This window comes from Oryctolagus cuniculus, chromosome 13 (genome assembly GCF_964237555.1).
Source record: "Oryctolagus cuniculus chromosome 13, mOryCun1.1, whole genome shotgun sequence".
NCBI classification, from domain to species: domain Eukaryota; kingdom Metazoa; phylum Chordata; class Mammalia; order Lagomorpha; family Leporidae; genus Oryctolagus; species Oryctolagus cuniculus.
In genome coordinates this window covers 60,346,247-60,365,507 of record NC_091444.1, presented here as the reverse complement: position 1 = coordinate 60,365,507, position 19,261 = coordinate 60,346,247, and the positions used below count along the sequence as shown (strand labels likewise).

The 19,261-nt window shown below is 34.4% G+C and overlaps 1 protein-coding gene across 1 annotated transcript in view; it reads left to right on the top strand.

The window, feature by feature from the left end:
• Window positions 1–19,261, top strand: part of RYR2 (ryanodine receptor 2) — a gene marked incomplete at its 5' end in the record, with an annotated part of 557,937 nt that overhangs the window by 82,476 nt on the left and 456,200 nt on the right. The window contains 4 exon segments of the mRNA NM_001082757.1: window positions 4,190–4,210; window positions 11,643–11,657; window positions 14,364–14,438; window positions 17,209–17,287. Of these exon segments, the coding sequence (NP_001076226.1) occupies window positions 4,190–4,210; window positions 11,643–11,657; window positions 14,364–14,438; window positions 17,209–17,287 (190 nt within the window).

The window sequence follows — 19,261 nt, the reverse complement described above, 5'->3', positions numbered from 1 at the left end:
AAAACTAAAAAAAAACATAGAAGGAAAGAAGATAGAGGAAGATAACAGGGAGAGTGGGAGAGGGAGGGAGGGAGGAGAGGAATATCATTATGTATTGTATCTACAAAACACATTGAATCTGTTAAGAACAATTTAAAATTAAAAATTGAAAATGTAAAAAAAAAACATGTGCTCATCAATAGTTAAATAGATAAATGATATTTCCATACATTGGAATATTGTTAAGTAGTGAAAATGAATTAGCTGTAGCTTCATTCAAAACATGATGGATTTACAAACTTAATTTCAGTTATGGTGGCTAAGTAGAAAAGAATACATACACTTTAATTCCAATTCAAAAGAAGGATAAGCAATCATTGGGGATAGTATTAATGCTTACCTTGGGAAGGAGTGATTTGTGCTACCTTATTTTTGGATGTAGGTGCTGTTTGCATGGGTTTGTTTACTTAGTAAGATTTTAGCAAGCTTTATTTTATACTCATGATTTCATATGTTTATATATCTATTATTGTCAGTAAAAGTGTAGCCCTTCCAAATCATAAATGAATAAACTTTAAAAAATATGAATGGCTTTTCTGTATTTTGAGTCCTGGGAATTTTTAGATATTTTTCTCTCCAGCTTTAATAATACATTTGTGTGATGGAGAATTAGTTACAGGGTAGAGTAGTTTTTTGTTGGTGGTGGTGTTTTTCACTGTTCTCTAACATTACTTTAAAAAATTTAACAGCAGCATAATGGGTCATAGGCATACACTAAATATTTGGATAGCTTTTCTTGTATAACACTCAACATTAAAAATTTCATATTTGTGATGGGGTTCTTATTGTCATAATGTAATTATCTAGAAATATATCTATGCACAAAACCAGGCAAGTAGTTTGAACAATTGGAAATAATGTTTGATGTTGTAAGCATCTACAGGTATATTGTACTGTTCTCTTACCTTGATGTTACTTTCTTGTTGACAAATCCTATTAAGTGTTACCTTTTTAAGGAATGGGTCATTAAGAATTCCAAACAAAATGCAGTTTAAAAACTTGAAACAAAAGAGAAAAGGATAATGTATCCTGTCTTTGGTATAGATTGAGAAACCAAATTTTAAGTTCCTGCTCCATTATTTAGTAACTATATGACATTCTCTTGTTGTTGTGGAAGATCCATAATGTCTTTATATATCATTCCTTTCCTCATATAAAATACACACAGTACGATTGCATATAAAGTTTGGGACTCAAAGCCTGGCGCATATCAGTGGTTTCCATTTTCAGAGTTTCAATTACCTGGCCAATTGCAGTGTGAAACTATTACATGGAAAATTCTGAGGATAAACAAGTCATAAGTTTTAAATTGTACTCTGTTCTGTGTAGTGTGATGAAATCTCGCACCACCCTACTTAAGACACAAATCATTCCTTTGTCCAGTGTGTCCACACTGTATATGCCACTCCTTGTTAGTCATATAATAGCCATCTGGGTTGTCAGACCTATTGTGGTGTTCTTGCAGTGCTTGTGTTCAAGTGATTGTTATTTTACTTAATAGCAGCCGCCAAACATAAAGGTAGCGATGTGAAGAAGGTACCATGGCATAAAATCAGCAGAGACAGATTAACTCTGGTACTGTGTAACAATCTTGCAGGACATATAGAAAATTCAAAAAACTTAGTATATATAGGATTCAGTGCAATGCAAGACCCCAAGGCATCTGTCTGGGATCTTAGAATGAATCCTCTTCAGATATAGGGGAACTACTATGAGTTTTTAATATGTAGTACATATTTAGGGTTAATTATAATAGGATTCTCCATCTTTAACAGTAAAACAGAATTAGGTAACCTAGAAGAAGCAGCCAAAAAAGCAGTCTTTTTTTTCTTAAGGTTATGGAATATCTTGTATTTATGTGCCCAAGTTTATAATTGAAATGTGAATACAAAAAGAGATATTGTATGAATTGTCCACCTTTCACCTGATATAATTTAGAATTAATTGGTTTTTTATATTGGATTCTTATATTCTCTTTGCTAAATCAAGTTGACATTTCAATGACTGTTGCTTCCTCTAAAGGAACTCTTTTATTTTAAAAATAAGATTGTATTTTATTAGTGTTAATATGATAGGATATTTAATATACTTTAATGCAGATATCAAAATATTTTTCTCTAAAATAATGGAGTCAATGTATTTCTTAAAACTCATACGTAATTGGATAATATATTATTGGAAAATATTATTTATCTTCCATTTTTTATGGATTTTGTAAATGTATTTATTGATCTAAAAGTTGATCAAATTGATTGTAAATTTTTAATTTTTCTTCCTTGATTAGCTTCATGTAAATTATTCTCCTTTTCACATTTGCAGGAACTCAATGATTCTTGCGAATAAGAGACATGTCATGAAATCGCTCTGCATTGCTTCTTCCTAAGTGCAACTTTATTGTATGTTAGTCAGTCTTTTAACTCTGTGGACCATTTGTCTTGTCTTGTGTGTCTAGCTGATAATTCATTCCCAGCACATGCTATTGCTAAGCCCTTCTTTATGTATTTGGAGATTGAGTCTGATATATCATTGCCACTAATTCTGTTTAAGGAACTATGCTTTCTTTATGTAATATAGATCATTAAAGATCTGCTCTAGCTGATTTTAGTAGCTGACATTTGATTATAAATTATTTCTTTTGAAAAAATCCATAATACTTAGGGTGTGTGTGTGTGTGTGTAGTGAGTATGATTATGATGGTATAATATGTTTTTGAGAAATCATTGATAGCAATGAAAATATGACAGATACTATTTTCCTGATAAATGTAAAAATGAAAATATCTCATACTTCTTGAATTATTTTCATTAGAATAAATATAAACACCTGTCCTTTGGGGAGAATAAACATGCGTGATAACTGTACTGGATTGGACAAGCTTCTTTTGTTTCTTTTTGCTCCAGGATCTGATGTAAAGAGTTGGATTCATTGCTAGGATAAGTTAATGTTTAAAATGTTTAACTTACACAAAAGCAAAATATCCTGAAAATTTTTTAATGAAAGCCATATAGTTCAGTAAGGTATTCTTTCATAAAATAGCAATATGATGTTTTTAAAATACAAAGACAAGGGTAGGTTTAGAAGAAGTATTTATGAAGACTAAATAAATTTTAGAGAAGCTAAAATACAGTGCTATAAGAAACCAGTTGAATTTCACCAGCAATTCAGGAATTTCCACCTATATATTCAGGTTAATTCTTTTAATGCCACTTTGTAACATTTTTAAAATTATGATTATGTTATACAGTTTGTACACATTGCCTTCTGGGTGCATGCTTTCTAAGGGATGGAAATACTTAGCCATTGGCCAAAATTTCCAACTAAGTAGCATTAGATTTAATGAATTTTTTAAGGGAAAAAATTACAAATACACTTAAATGCAACAAGATCCTGAGGTAAGCCTCCAGTCTGACAGGACAACAATCGCACATTCCATAGAAAGGGTGAGTTATAGACACTGACCTTGGATACTGAATATATCCCTCAATTTTTTTTTTTATGATGCTGATGCATTGGCTAGGGAACGTGGAATGTTACAGAAGAAAGAGTATGCTCACATGTGGCTTTTTTGATTCTATTTACACTGTGTGATTGTTGTTACTTACTTCTTAAAGAGCCACATAATGAGATTAATATACATTTGTCAATAAATACAACTTTAAGAATAATTTTATTCCCATATGATTTCAGAATTATTTGGCAGAGTATGCCTTTTAAATTATGAAATTTATGTTAGAAATATTGGGACAAGAGAAATTTTGTATTGAATATCATGAGGAAAATTATAGTTAGGTTTTGTTTTTCCAGATTGATTCTTCTAATTATATAGATTTTTATGGTTAGAGAATAGTAGGTCTGATATATTTGAGAATTGGGTAAATGTTCAATTTTGTTTGCGAAGACATTGGATTAATCATGTACCTGGTGCATTTGCAGTCTAATGCCTTTTGAGTTCTGATTATTAAATTAATTTATTGTTTGATGAGATTTAATGTAGTTAATTAAAAGCTTGAATACTTTTTTTATATTTTAGAATTCAAAATAGATTTTGGTTCAGGAACCACATTTTTATTGATTTAAATGACAGTAATTGAAACGTTGCTAGTTATTTATTTGTTTGTTTGTTATTTATTTTGGCTTTTTCTTTCCACAGCAAGTTGATGTGGAAAAATGGGTATGTGTTTCCATGTATTTGCAATGAAATTGTGATCCAAAAGTGCATGTTTGCTGTTGCCTCTAATCTTTTTATTTTGCTTCCTAGTGTGCTTTTACGATTAGTGTTCAAACTAACTGCTTTATTGTAATGAACAAATATTTTACAGGTCTCAAATTATACTTTTATATGTTTTGGTTTGTTTCATCTGTAATTGTACATACCAAAATATTCTCCACCCCGAGAACCATGTAGTTTTAATATAATTGGCTTGGGAATGATGATACGCTTTGGGTCAATGGGAAGGTTTTTGTTATTTTGTGGTAAATCTTTTGCCACAAAGCCACGATGACTTAATCTTAAAATCCTACTGTTTAGCCCTTAAGCTTTACCATAGAAAACAGTAATTAAACCGTGTAGGTGAATAGCTGTATCTTGTGGAAACAGGCAGTTGCCGGATTCTGGAGGCCAAGTTTACGGGCCAGCATTGTCATAAGTAGCATCACTTATAATACTGAAGTAACACTACTACCTTTGGTTTCAGTTTCTTCATCTGTTAGAAAAAAAAAAAGACAGGAAAAAAAGAGAGAACAAGAGGGAGGAAGGTCCTTTTCAATTCTTAATACCCTGGGATTCTGAATGGAAATTAGTATCTCACCAAAACTAATGTCCCTACTCTTTTTTTCCTCAAGGGTACAAAAAAGTTGCATTGCCTTATTCTTTTCTGGTCTGCGATTTACTGTTATGAATGTTAAGATTGTTGCAACATGTGACTACATTTTATCTGCACTGTTTTTCCTGGACTTGGAATCCAGTTCTCTTGATGGAGCCTTCTGAGAATTTTGCTCTTTTCTATGTCTTTTCAGTGCCTGTTCATTAGTGTTTCCCAAACAGACATGTGTCCACCCTGGCTTTTTGCAATGTTTGCTCTTTTTAACTCCTTTCAGCCCTATATTTTTAATTCCTTTCAGTTCTATAATTTATAGACAGAGAATCTTTTGTTTATTAAAGTTACTCTTTTCATGATGTAGACACCATAATGACCTTTGAGATCGACTTCTTTATAAAATTCCTAGGAACAATTTACATATATCATCCATCCTTTCCTAATTAAACCATTCCCACTTTTATTCAATGGTCAGTTTTTGAAATTTCATAATTTCCTCTGCTAGTAGTTAAATTTTGATCCCAGCTTCACAATTCTCTTGTTGGTCTCGGAAGGCTCTTTCTAGTAACAAGGATGTCATCTCTTTGTCCTGATTCTCCTAATCGCAGCATCCAGAAACACTTCCTTCTGTGTTTTTAATCTTTGACTAATGCTACCTTCTTGTTTTCAAATATTATTCTTTGATTAATTAATTAATTTGAGAGGCATGGAGACAGAGAGGCAAAGATAGACAAAGATAAAGACAAACACAAACACATACATACATATACATATATTCACACACAAAAATCAAATGTCGTGCTCCCATCTGCTAGTTCACTCCCTAGATGTCTTCAGTAGCTGAGGCTGGGTCAGGCTAAAGTCAAGAGCTAGGAACTCAATCAAATTTCCCACATGTGTAGCAGGGATTCAACCACTTCACTTGTGCCATCACCTGCTGCCTCCTAGGGTGCATATTAGTAGGAAGTTGGAGTCAGGAGTGAAGTCAAGACTCAAACCCAAGCATTCCAGTTTGGGATGTGGACGTCTCAACCCAGTGTCTTAGCTTCAAAGTCAAACATGCACCTTTGAAATATGATTACACTTAGTGATAAAACATGTTGATGATGAAATATGTGCTCATTTAGATACCATATAATGAAAACGTTTTGTTGCTTTTGCTTTAGGACACTGATGAACATTGTATGTGCGTGTTTGTGTGTGTGTATCTTAGTAAATTTTAGATTTGAGCTCTTTTTTTGTTTTGTTTTGAAGATCTGTACAAGTCAAATGTGCTTTTGACAATTAGAAATTTTAGATTCTACTGTAACATGTATACCTTGAAAAGTAATAGAAAATCATATAATCCCCTAGCCAACTACCTCAGGATTATTCAGATTGCTTTGTTGGACTCATTCTTCTCTGTCCTTTAGGTTAAATTAGAAAGAATCCTGTGACCTCTCTCATATTCACCGAGTAAAGCACCCTACAGTCCTTCCACGTCATACAAATCTCATCTCATTAATTAAAATGCCCTATCATGTGTAATATGCAAAGCTGTGAATTTAATTCAAGTTAACTTATCTGGATTAGCTGACACTGCTCCAGGCAGGAGACCTGGAGGCAAGAACGTGTGGGAAGTGGCTTCTCTGTTCATCCTATAGGTTTCTCATGGTCGTATTCATGTCTGAAGCTTCTGGCACTGTTAGTTGTATTGGAAGGAGAGAAAAGGGGAGAGTCTGTGGGAACTAACATCCTTAATTGTAGCATCATCTATCAGGCTTGGTACATGTTAAAGCTGACTTTCTCTGTGGATATTTGACAGGTGTCTGATGGGGGTTCCCATCACCAGAAACCTCTAACCTGTGGTTCTCTTGCTGTAGCCAAATATTTCTCTTCCAGCTAGTCAGTGGAAATTGCTTCTTTATCCTGGAAGCTGTTAACATCTTCTAAGACAATTCCTGTCTGGATGTACCCAGTATATCCTCCATTTGCTTGTTGGCAACACAGTTACTTCTCTGTTGCAGAACTATGGAATCTGCAGCCAGCCTCTTGCCTGAACCTACCAGTGCTTCTCTGACAGATGACTTCCTTTCTTCCCAACCTGCCAACAGCCTGTAGGCGGGCAGTGGTCTAAGGATAGTCATTGGATTGGCAATTACCCACTTTGGTGTAGGTGGCATATGTTCCATTACAGTGTATTTTACAATATGATAATGCCTGGCAATGTTTTGTTCTGAGACAGGTGCACTACTTGCTTGTCTAGAATGTGCTTCACTCTCACAGATTAAGACCTTCAGGGACTCCATAAACTTATATATGGAAATTAATATGTCTTCTTTTTAGATTATGTGATGGCGTAATTCTGGATAGCTTCATCATGAGTGGTCAGTCTCTCTCTCAGTGTCCCTCTTCTGTTTTCTTCTCTGTTTCCCTTTCTTTGTTTCTCTCCTTTCCTCAGTCCTTTCCCTCTATCAGTGTCTCTTTGAACATATGTGTGCTTGCTCAAACAGAAGCCCACTGAGTTATCAAATGCTGCTTTTTACATTTAAAAGAGAACAGCATTTCTGAATCCTGGCTTAAAAACTAATTAACTGTTGATTCCATCTCCTTTGGACCATAAAAGAATGGAACATACCATAAAATTGTAATGAAGCATTAACTATAGACCAAATGGTATCTTTTACCTATTATTCCTCTTTTGAAAAACACATGAGGGCTGTTGTAATTGTTAAAATAAAAAATCATTCCACATGTTCCTAAATCAACAGTTATTTAAAAAAAAATGCTTTTTCTCAAACAACTACTATTATGTGAGGGTCTGTGAAATGATTTCATTCATGCTTTAAATGGGTTGAAAAATATATAGAGGATTTTTTTACATATATGTGGTAATCTGAATTTAGGGCAGTCTTTATATCTTCATGTCATTGTCATTTATATATCCTCCATAAAGATCTATTTGTTTTTGATGCAGAGGAATTCTTCATCAAGATAAGCTGGGAAAAGAAGAAAACCCTAGATAGCTCTTCTATTCCATCATTTGGATATTTATGCAGCTCTTTGACTTACGAGCATGTGTCTCAGAGATTAAAGTATTAGGAATTATGGTAGCTATTTGGAATCACTTATTGCTGTTACCCCTTATAAAGAAAAGCTAGATAATTATACACATGCATACACATACACACATTTATGTCTATTCCATTATACCCCAAAAGAAAACTTATTTCAGTACAGTCTGCATGGAGCTGGTAGTTAGTTGTAAAGAACAGTAGTTGTTACAGATCTTTCACAAAACACAATGTATTCTTTTCAAACTTATCTGCATGAATACATAACTAAATGTCAGTGATAGTCATGAACATGAGTGACACATGAGCATTTCTCTGGGCTGCATGTGTAATTGTTCTTCTGCTGACTGAAAGCCACATCACTTTCCGATGCTTTCTGGACCTAATGTCCACATGTCTGTCTTATCAGTGTGGCCTTGACATATTTTCATCAAGGAAACCCTAGAAATTTAAGCGTTTATATAGAATATTTTCATCATAAGAGCAATAGTTGAGGTTTTCCACAAATATATATGCACATATGGTATTAAATTGTATATATGGATATAATCATATGTTTGGAACTTGGAATTGTTGATATTGCATTTCTTTTGTCTCCTAAAAATTGTTGGGAGAATCTTTAATGAAATATGGCCACTTGCAAATCCAAGTCTTTGGTGGTAACATTTCAACATAATGAAGTTCACCCAGTATTTAAACTCATAAAGGAAAGGTTGCCAGTTGGAATATTATGGAGAATCTTTTTTTTTTCCCCCACAGGCAGAGTGGACAGTGAGAGAGAGAGACAGAGAGAAAGGTCTTCCTTTTGCCGTTGGTTCAGCCTCCAATGGCTACCACGGCCAGCGCACTGTGGCCGGCGCACCACGCTGATCTGATGGCAGGAGCCAGGTACTTATCCTGGTCTCCCATGGGGTGCAGGGCCCAAGCACTTGGGCCACCCTCCACTGCACTCCCTGGCCACAGCAGAGAGCTGGCCTGGAAGAGGGGCAACCAGGACAGAATCTGGTGCCCCAACCGGGACTAGAACCTGGGGTGCCGGCGCCGGTAGGCGGAGGATTAGCCTAGTGAGCCCTGGCGCTGGCCAGATTGTCATTTTTTTAAATGACAAGCACTGCCCCACCTCCACTCCCATGGTTGTTGCCCTGTTTCTAGTTTCCTATCTAATATAATTTTAGGAGACTTTTCAATAAAAGCACTTTTAAAAGCTGTAAGAGGTCCTTATTTGAAAGAATAGATTATAAAATCAGTATTCATTTCATGAAACTGAAATACCAGTTTTTAAAAAACCAAGTTCAAACTGAAAGACATAATTATGGTAGAGGATTTTATTTATTTATAATATATGGTGCTGTTTTATTTGTTCTTCCACTCATAATCATGTGTAATTGCTAAGAAAACCTGTTAGGTCTTATGGATCTACCACTTCCAGAGACTAGTGCTGAAAGGCTAAAGATGATTCTGCAGCTTTTTGTCCTCCATTTGACTCCCAATGGTGACTATGTTTATGCTGAAACTTAATGAGAGCAATTTCTCTTCCTGGTTTTCATGATGATGTAGCATGTATTTGGTTATGCCCCTAGCTCTTGCTAATATTTGGATCTTTATCCAACCTGTCAATTTGAAGTAATTGAATTAACTGAGTTACTGCCACTTTTGGTTTTACCTCAAAGAACTAAAATTTCCCCCTTTATATTTCTGTACAAATTGATCATCATCCACAAAATTCTTCTACAAGATATGGGTCAGAATCAGTGCTGTGTTCCTATACCATAATCACCTTTATATCATCTCTCACTGTATTTTAGCTTATAGAAATTTGATGAATAGAATAAATCAAATAATTAATCCCTTTATGAAATATATGTAAACATAAAAATGAGTTTTCTATACCTAAAGAGGCTCCAATATTTATGTGTGAATTTATTTTTTTTATTTTCATCATGTCATCAACTTCTAAAGGGTTTTCATTTATTCTTTATCTGCTTGTTGATTTTCATCATACCTAAGCAATGCCTCCATTTATATTAAGGTCACATATTTATCCTTTATGTTTTAATGTGTTTTGCTTTCTTTTTTGCCCTTGAATGATCCCTTTGAAGCATCTCATAATGATATAACCTTGATAATGTCTAGTACATAAGCCAAATTGGCCAATAAATCATTTGTACACAAAGCTAAAGTCAATAATGCCAGAAATAATCTTTGATATTCTTATATATTTTTTGAAAATTATGTGTGTCCATTCCATCTGCAGTTCCTTCTCATTCTGCAGATGGATATTTTCACCTTTGCTTATTTTGCAGTGTGCATCCTGTTTTGTTGTACATGTAGATCCCTCTCCTCCATGGCTTGTGTTTCCTGAAGGCAGACACAATTTAGGGAATTCGGAATAACAGATTCACTAACTCTACTGACCATTCTTTTTCTGTCTCCTATAACTTTAAAATCACTCAGATGTTTCACAAAAATCAGACTGAGGATATTTTTTCTTAAATCCCCCAAACATACTTCAATTAAAAATAAGAGCTTGTGAAGATAGTATCTAAACAATGTTCTGTGGCAAAGGGTTGCAGTTTTGTTGTTTGTTTGAGTTAAGGCTTAAAATTTATTTTTCCTGATTCTCATTAGATGATAGCTCCATCATTAGTGTGTCATATGTAAGCTTGAGTTTGATCAGTTTTGCATGGAAAAATAGTTTCCAATATAGTTGACTGTTAATATCCATTACAAAAATGTAACTACAGAGCCCATATTTTCTGCAAGAATGACATGATTCTTTATAATTTCCCTTTAAAATTATAATCTTGAAAATTGAAATATGAGTCTCAATGGGATTTCCATTTAGTGATAATCATATTACTGCGTATGCATGTTTCAGGGCAATGGCTGTCATCTTTCGAAATACCTATATCAGAAAACTAATTTGTTGATGTGTTTAAAACTAATATGAATATGTCTGTCTTTTCTCTGTAAGACTTAAACATGTTCCTGACAAGTAAATTTAGCCCTAAGTTTAGAAATATGGCATCATTTCTCCTTCTTAGTTTTTTTAATATTTGTATATCCTTCTAGGAATAAGAAGTCAAGAAAATGTTAGGGGTCTAAAAAATGTAGGAGGATACATGTTATATTTTCTAGAAGAAAAGTCATGTGATATACTTCATGAGAGGAGATTGTGCCATATTAAGAGAAAAAGAGAAATGTCTTTATGATTTTTATTTGAAATTCATATCTCACAAAATGTAGTATCTAGAGAAATGCTTATTGTTACTTTGCATGAAATATGAGCAGCTCATTGTGGCATAGTAGTTTATACCCTACCTTACCTGTTTCTAATCCTCTACTTTTACTAAAATTAATTGGGTTGCTATTTATGTTATTGCATTTTTATACTGAAAATGAAAGTTTTTTTAAGCACTCTCAGGAAAGTTCAAAATTATACCTTTCCTCATGCTTAGATATGCTTAGATTCACACATTAAAATGTAGTGGCATGTTTTCACAGAAAGAGGACGAACTAATGTAAGAACGTGTTGATTTCTGCTTGCTACAGCTTTTCTCTAGCATGTAGTTGATACCAAGTTTTGTTGGAACAACACAGTGAATGTATTTTTTATGTTTACTTTCCACATACTCCATTTAGAATAATGGAGTCTATACATAAATGATTTTGGAATAAGTCTTTGAAATGATTTATATATAATATTTTCTCTCTTTTCCTTATGCCCCTACAGAAATTCATGATGAAGGTAAGACATGGGATTTGTAGTGCTTTGTTTTAAGCATGGTTGTGCATATATGCTTATATTTTTTTTAGTTCTTGGAAGTTTTCCTCACTTTTTAAAAAAGTTATTTATTTATTTATTTGAAAGAGTTGGTGGGAGGGGAGAGAGAGAGATCTATCTGGTGCAAATGGCTGCAAAGGCTGGAGCTGGACCAATCTGAAGCCAAGAGCTAGGAGCTTCTTCTAGGTATCCTGTGTGGGTGTAGGAGCCTAAGAACTTGGACCGTCCTCTCTGCTTTCCCAGGTGCATTAGCAGGGAGCTGTCTAGGAAGTGGAGCAGCTAGGACTCAGACTGGAGCCTTTATGGGATGTCTGCACCACAAACAACAACTTTATCCATACACCACAGCACCAGACCCGGCTTTCTTCGCTTTTAAACCTTATAAACATAAAATCAAACCATGAAACATTTAAATTTAAATTAAGCAATCACAATTTTTGATTAAACTACATAACAAACATGTTGTTAAGTGTTAAGAATTTTTTCTGCTAAAACAAATTTATTTATTTTTTTATCTCCATTTAGAATGTTCACTCTACAGATTATGCTGGCTATTTTGTGTTGAAGGATTCTTGTATAAATAAAACAGGAAATTCTTACACTAAATAAATTAGATTATTGCCAACCCTCTTTTTGTTTCTCAACCACATTAGAAAGATGAAAAGATTATAAAGAGAAACAAATGAGAAGAAAAGAATAAACATATGGCTGTATCATTGAAGGCATATATAGTAGAAGGATTTGAAGAGTAGAATGTAGTTATATTGGGTTGTATAGTAGAAAATTTTTGTTTCATTTTACAGACTTGCCACATTTTTTGTAACACTTACATGATTTTACTTTTATTCTAAAAGTTGAGAGAAATTGAGAAATGTATGTGTTTTAAATTAATAAATACTTACTAGACTCTACAGTTTCAAAAAATGTTTTAAAAATACAAAACACACAGAAACGAAATAAGAAAGATTAAAACACAGTCAATAATTTTCATGTGTGTTTAAAACTACTTTAGTTGATCTCCTTCATTGTGATCATGAATTTATGATTCATGGTTTTCTGCCCCGTTACCTTTTAAGCTTATGACGGTAATCCCTCAAATGTAGTTGGAATAATCCAATTTGTCCCCCTGCAAAGAGAATAATAATAGATAAATAAATTATGCTCCATAGCTATTATTCTAAATAAATATAAAAGTAGAATTTACAGTAAAACTTTTCCTTATAAAATGGATTTCTAAATGGACTTTTTTAAAAAAGATTTATTTATTTATTTGAGAGGCAGAGTTAAAGACAGAGCGAGAGAGAGACAGAGAAAGAAATATTTTCGATCCGCTGGTTTACCCCCCAAATGGCCACAATGACCGGAGCTGGGTCAGGCCAAAGCCAGGAGCTTCTTCCAGGTCTCCCACATGGGTGCAGGGGCCCAAGCACTTGGGGAATCTTCCACTACTTTTCCAGGCCATAGCAGAGAGCTTGATCAGAAGTGGAGCAGCTGGGATACGAACCAGTACCATATGGAAAGCCAGTGCCCTAGGCAGAGGCTTAACCTACTACACCACAGTGCTAGCCACTACATGGACATTTTTTTACAAGACCCTGGAAATCTAGAAGCATGGGAATTCCAAGTAATACTAAGTTGGTATTAAAATTATAAATAGTATATGTACAGTGGTGTTGATTAGATTTTATTTGAGGACTTGACCCTTTTAAATCCACTTGTATGATTTTATTTTACACTGTTGTGTAATATTCACCCTATTGATCATCTGAGAGGTATAGAAAAGAAGAAGTGGTTCTTGGTTACAGTAAGTCAAATTTATAATAGGAAATAATAATTGCTCTCTAAAGGAAACCTTCATTTTTTCTTTTTTAATAATTTAATTAATTTATTTATTTGACAAGCAGAGAGAGAGAGAGAGAGAGAGAGAGGTTGACTATCCAAATGGCTGCAATGGTCGACGCTGGGCTAGGCTGATAGCAGGAGCCCAGAACTCAGAACAGCATCAGCACCACTGGGTGGATTTTTGAAATGGGACTTGTCTGTATATTCCTGAGAACTGGCTCAGAATCTCAGTGCTAACGCCCACCCAGAAATTTGTGTTGTAGCATGCATGCTCTCCAGGTGAGGGTATATACATGCTAAAATTTCAGAAGCACTCTTCTAATTCACAGAGGGCAATGGGACTTTTTCTATAAGCAGCTGTTCAGAATGGAAAGTCTTTAAGCCAGGAGGCAATATGATCAGTTTTTTACTTTAGGAAGACTCATGCATTGAATCAGTGTTCATTTAGTCGTTATTGTGTGTCAGGCAGTTAGATAGATACTCAGAATACAGTGGTGACTCAGATACCATGCTTCCTGCTCAGTGGATACCATAACATAGCAGGAGACCAAATAATAAAGTAAATGATGAATAAATGATTGCATATTATGATAATTCATTGCTGCAATCAAATTCCTTCCTGAAGAACTAGATCAAATGCTAAACCTACAGTCAAGGTTTTCTTATTAGATGCCAATTGAAGCACTATTTCCATAACACTTTGCTTCTGTAGTAGCTCTGACTGCATTCTTTGCCACTAAACTTTCCTTGAAAGTGAAAAGAGCATTTAATTGACTTTAAGTTGCTTTTTTGTGTTTTTCTCCTCTCCTATTTCTCTTCTCTATGCAGACTGCTCAAGGTGGTGGCCATCGAACACTCCTGTATGGTCATGCCATATTGCTACGTCATTCCTATAGTGGCATGGTGAGTAGACATTTTTATTTCTTTTATATGATCATGCTTGTTAACTTGGACATACGTAGTCAGGTTATGTTGGCAATATCATTTAAGAAATAGCATTCCTGATTTTTGTTGTATGTAATCTCTAGTGTCTTTTGCCCTATTTAGTTTTCTCATTTAGAAGATGAATGGTAGATTAGATTCTGTCTAATATCCTTTCGTTCTATTTTATGAATGTGACCCCTATTTTAATACTTTACTTTTTATAGAATAGGTTTAAGAGACATGTAATAGTTAATTAAAATATTTCTCTTTTCTGACTTTGTTTTTAAACAGTTCACGTATTAGAGAATTCAAATATCCTTGCTGACATTTATGATAAAAAAAATCTACCTGTAATCTGCAATGTCATTTCTGTACACTAACTTCTTTTGCTTCTTCTCTAGATATTCTTTGTTTTTCTACATCAGCTCCTTGTTTTACTGTTATCTGTTGGGCTCCTCTCTGGCACCAATTTCTGATTTTATCTCTCCTGTGTATTAAAGGAACACAGATCTTTGTTTTTATATAAACAAATTTTAAAAGTTCGTGAAGATGTACATTTTTCCATTTTTTATGGACTCTCCGAAGTCTCATATTTTATATAAATAATTTTGATTACATCCTTTTAAGAGTTTTATTAAATTATAAGAAACTATAAAAAATATTCTGATCACACCAGTAATGCCATTTGCATTAATATGCTGTATCATGTAAATTGGTTTAATAAGAAAAATTGTGATCACCTCAGCTGAAAAAGATCTTTAATAAAGCTCAACACCCATTCCTGATAAAAAATCGGCATTGCTGATCATTTCCTCAATGATAAAGGATATCGATGTTAAGTCTATAGCCAACATCATAATTATGAAATACTGAAGTCATTCTTAATAAAACTGACTAAAACACATGAGCAAAAAAAGAATAAGATGTATCTATCATTTTGTCTATCATTACTATTTAACATTGTTCTTGAACTTTTGGTTGTCATGGCAAGATATGAAATAAAGTATAAGAGTTTAATGAAGTTCTGGATAAAAGACAAATATATAAACACCACTTGTACATATAGAGCAATTATATATTAAAATTCCTTGGAAAGAATTTGGCCTTTCATGGCAATCAAAACACATGAACTGCAGGAAATAATAATGTTCTGTCTGTTTTGAGGAAACCACACACAGCACATAAAGATCCTGGAGTTGGTTGTTAGATCTGGATTCAGTCTCACTTTGTCACATGCTGAGAAGTCTGGATTACCTCAGGGAACCTCTTTAAACCTATGATTGCATCTGGAAATTTCATTCACTCAGATAATGAATATTATTCTGCATCTGTTGGTGCTGGACAGTGTTCTAGATGCGGGCTATACTCATGAAGAACATAGCCCTCATGGAAGTTGACTCACATTCTGTGGAGTGATTATATCCATCTCAGCAATGCTGTGACCATTAGAGAAGGGAATGTATGTTAATATTTACAGTGCCTAGTACGTTAGTATTATTGAAAAGTATTATAGAAGATGTTAGTAGGAATCACTTTTTGTTTAAGCCTTGGAAGTCTGAGTATTGTGAACTTGCTACTTTTTGGTAAAGAAATGCAGTCCTTTAAACTAGTTCATGTCTAATGTCTCTAAACCTCAAGGACCACTGTGGGATCCCTGTCATTAAGTCAGACCCACACTCTTGCACAAGTTAAAAACAGGTCTGAGGGCCCTTGAAGTCTTTCCTTTGGCCTTGGGATCTAGTGCTTTGTAGTCAAGAGACAAAAGCAGAGCCTCCAGGTCAATTTGACTGTACACCCCTATGGTGGTGTCTTATACCTAACATAAGCATATTTGCCCCCAGTGGGTCCATCTATATTCTGCATTCTTACACATAAAGAAACCTACCTACCTGGATGGGTCCTGCTCTATAGTATTCATTTTTCCAGGCTTTGCATGAATTGTCCAGTAATTCTGAAGGGTGGGAGTGGCTGGGCTTACTAGATTCCCAGTGCTGTCCTTAGGTATTCTTTGCAGGATCCCTGCTGTTCTTGGTGGTACACTTGCTTGGTATGGGTTCTAAAGTGTTTGAGCTCCCCCCACATTTACCTTTGTGTCCTCCTCCTTAAAACTCTTAAGTCAATTTTTGAAGCTGTGCTGAGGATAAAGGAATTCGCCTGAAAAATGGTCCAAGAATACCCAGTTAGGAAAACCAATGGTCAGGGAAATGGACATGCTGTCCTGTGAGTGGTGGATCACTCTTAGGAAACCATATACATGTGTATACACATGATGAAACTTGCAAGGCAGCATTCTGCACATCAACATCAATTCAGGATGGATTCCAGTGAGTTAGTTTTTTAAATGAAAATAAAACTGGAAGATAAAAGTGAATCGTTTTCAGTTTTTTGGTTGAGAGAGTTCTGTCAGATCATGTTATTCTTTTGCTGATGATCATGAATATCACATGAAGTGAGAGATGTACAAACACGTACGTCCCCAGTTTCTTGTCATCTTGTTCTGACAGAGCACATTTCCATAGTCTTTTATGAGTGGAAAAAAGACCACATTGCCTTTAGAATATTGCTTCTAATGCATGCTGTGTAAGTACTGCCCTGCCTCATAAGCACTTGGAAGCCTGGGCTTTGCATGGAATTTATAGAGTTTTAAGAAAAGAGTAATCAACAGAGATAGAAGGATACCAAGTTACGTGTCAGAATAAGAATGACGTGCCTACATCATTTATGACATCTACTGATTCTATATTTTTAGTATCTGTGTTGCCTCTCCACCTCTCGATCTTCAACTGATAAACTGGCTTTCGATGTTGGCTTGCAAGAGGACACCACAGGTGAGCACCGTGTGCCACAGGAAGCTGTGTTCAGGGACAGCCGGGCGGGGCATGGACTGGAAGAAGTTATGAGACATGATCAGAGGTGCCTTAGCTGGAATCAGGAACAAAACAAAGACTGTCTAATAAAAGTTTTTAATATAAAGTGTATTATTCCTGGTCATTCCCACATAATTAGTTGGATATTGAATGTTTGCACTAGACTTGGTAGAAAAGTACCTATTACACAATTCTCTTGGAGTTCATCATATTAGTGCACGTTGATGAGTTTATGAAGTATTACTGCATGTCTTTTCCATCTTAAAATATGTTTAAGTCTAAATGTAACATATACCATGTCAGCACTTTTTAATAAAGTGATATAAAATGAAAATCATTCATTTTCTGCTACAGGGCATTGTGCTATGTGTTTGTCAAAACATCTATTTACCCATGTGTTGAAATAAAATATGTATGTTTAAATAGGGTATTCAAAAATTCATGGATAGTGTGTATTATGAAAAAAACTATGCATTGCACTGAAATAAATTCATCTTTTGATTCTATTTTTCTATGAACTTTCATGTTAACGTAGTCTTTTGGAGAATCAAAAAATGAAAACACATGTTATATTTGTGGGCCTGTTCACAGTGCCCTGAGAACTTTGTTTGTTTCTTTATGCCTCTGTACAAATGACTGTTTTATCTTTTACAATGAGTACACATGTTATCTGGAATTGTAAATAAAAAAATTAGTGAAAAAACAATAGAAGGAAATAGGGCAACTGTTAAATTGTTCCTTTCAAGGATGGAATGAAACTACCCCCTCATCCCTCTTTCCCTTTTACAAATTAAAATGAAATTTAAAAACCTTTCTGATAGTCTCTATATTTTCACAAATGATGAATGGATAAAAATAAAGCTACATTTACCAGCCTAATTACCTGTTTTAATAGCCCAACATACTGTTTTCTCCAAGAAATTCTCAGAATCCCAGGTATCAAAAAGATGAACATATTATTTGGATTTTTATATCATTTTATAGAGGCTTAGTTATTTCTCTGTATTTTTGGTAGTTTTTAGTGTCGGTGTATTTCAACACAGTTAAATGAGAAAGAAAGACCTTGATTCTTTCTTCAAAAATCAGATGTGATCTAGAATTTTGTTTTCCTGCACTGATGTGATTATGTAATAGTCAAAACAAGTCAGTCCCTCACCTTACATCCTGATCCTTTTATTCTACTCTATTTTTTCTCATACCTCCTGACTTATTCTGAATTACTGAATTATTTATTGTATTTATTATGCATTGTCTGCCTGTCTTCATCAGAAATACACTTACAAGGGAGATACTTTTTTTCTTCCTTGTTCATTGATGTATCCCCAGCTACTAATACCATGATTGGAAAACAGTGGGTGCTTTATAATGTTTGCGTGAATGAATTAAAAAAAATCTCCAACTCTGAAAATGTGCTTTGAATGAGTGCAGGTAAGGAATGCTGCCACGTGACTTTCAAGTATGTGGTTTGTGGTAGGCAAATGTCTCAAGACAGATTACATACTGGCTGCAAGAATGGTCAAGAAATAGTATTTGATGATTCACTTACCCATTCACCCAAGGAATTTTTATTGAGTGCCTACACCATGCTAGAAGGATCTGGGAAAACTCCAGTGAACAAACTCAGTCCCTGCTGTTATGAAATTTACATTCTGGCCCTGTGGAATTAGTGAAGAAAAAAATGTGTTCTGGAAAAACAATAAAGCAGGGGTAAAGGGGAGAAACTGATAACTATTATATAACAAATATCATGAAAACACTATTTTCATTGTTCAAACTCACATTTAAGTTTTGAAAGTCACATGGAACAAACTGAAGAATGGTTGTATAAACATCTATCTTGGGTAATGGGACTGAAGAATTAGCAGTGCACTTGTGCTTAATAAGAATTATGATTGACTTTGTCTCAATGAAATTTCTTAATTTCTGTAAAATCTG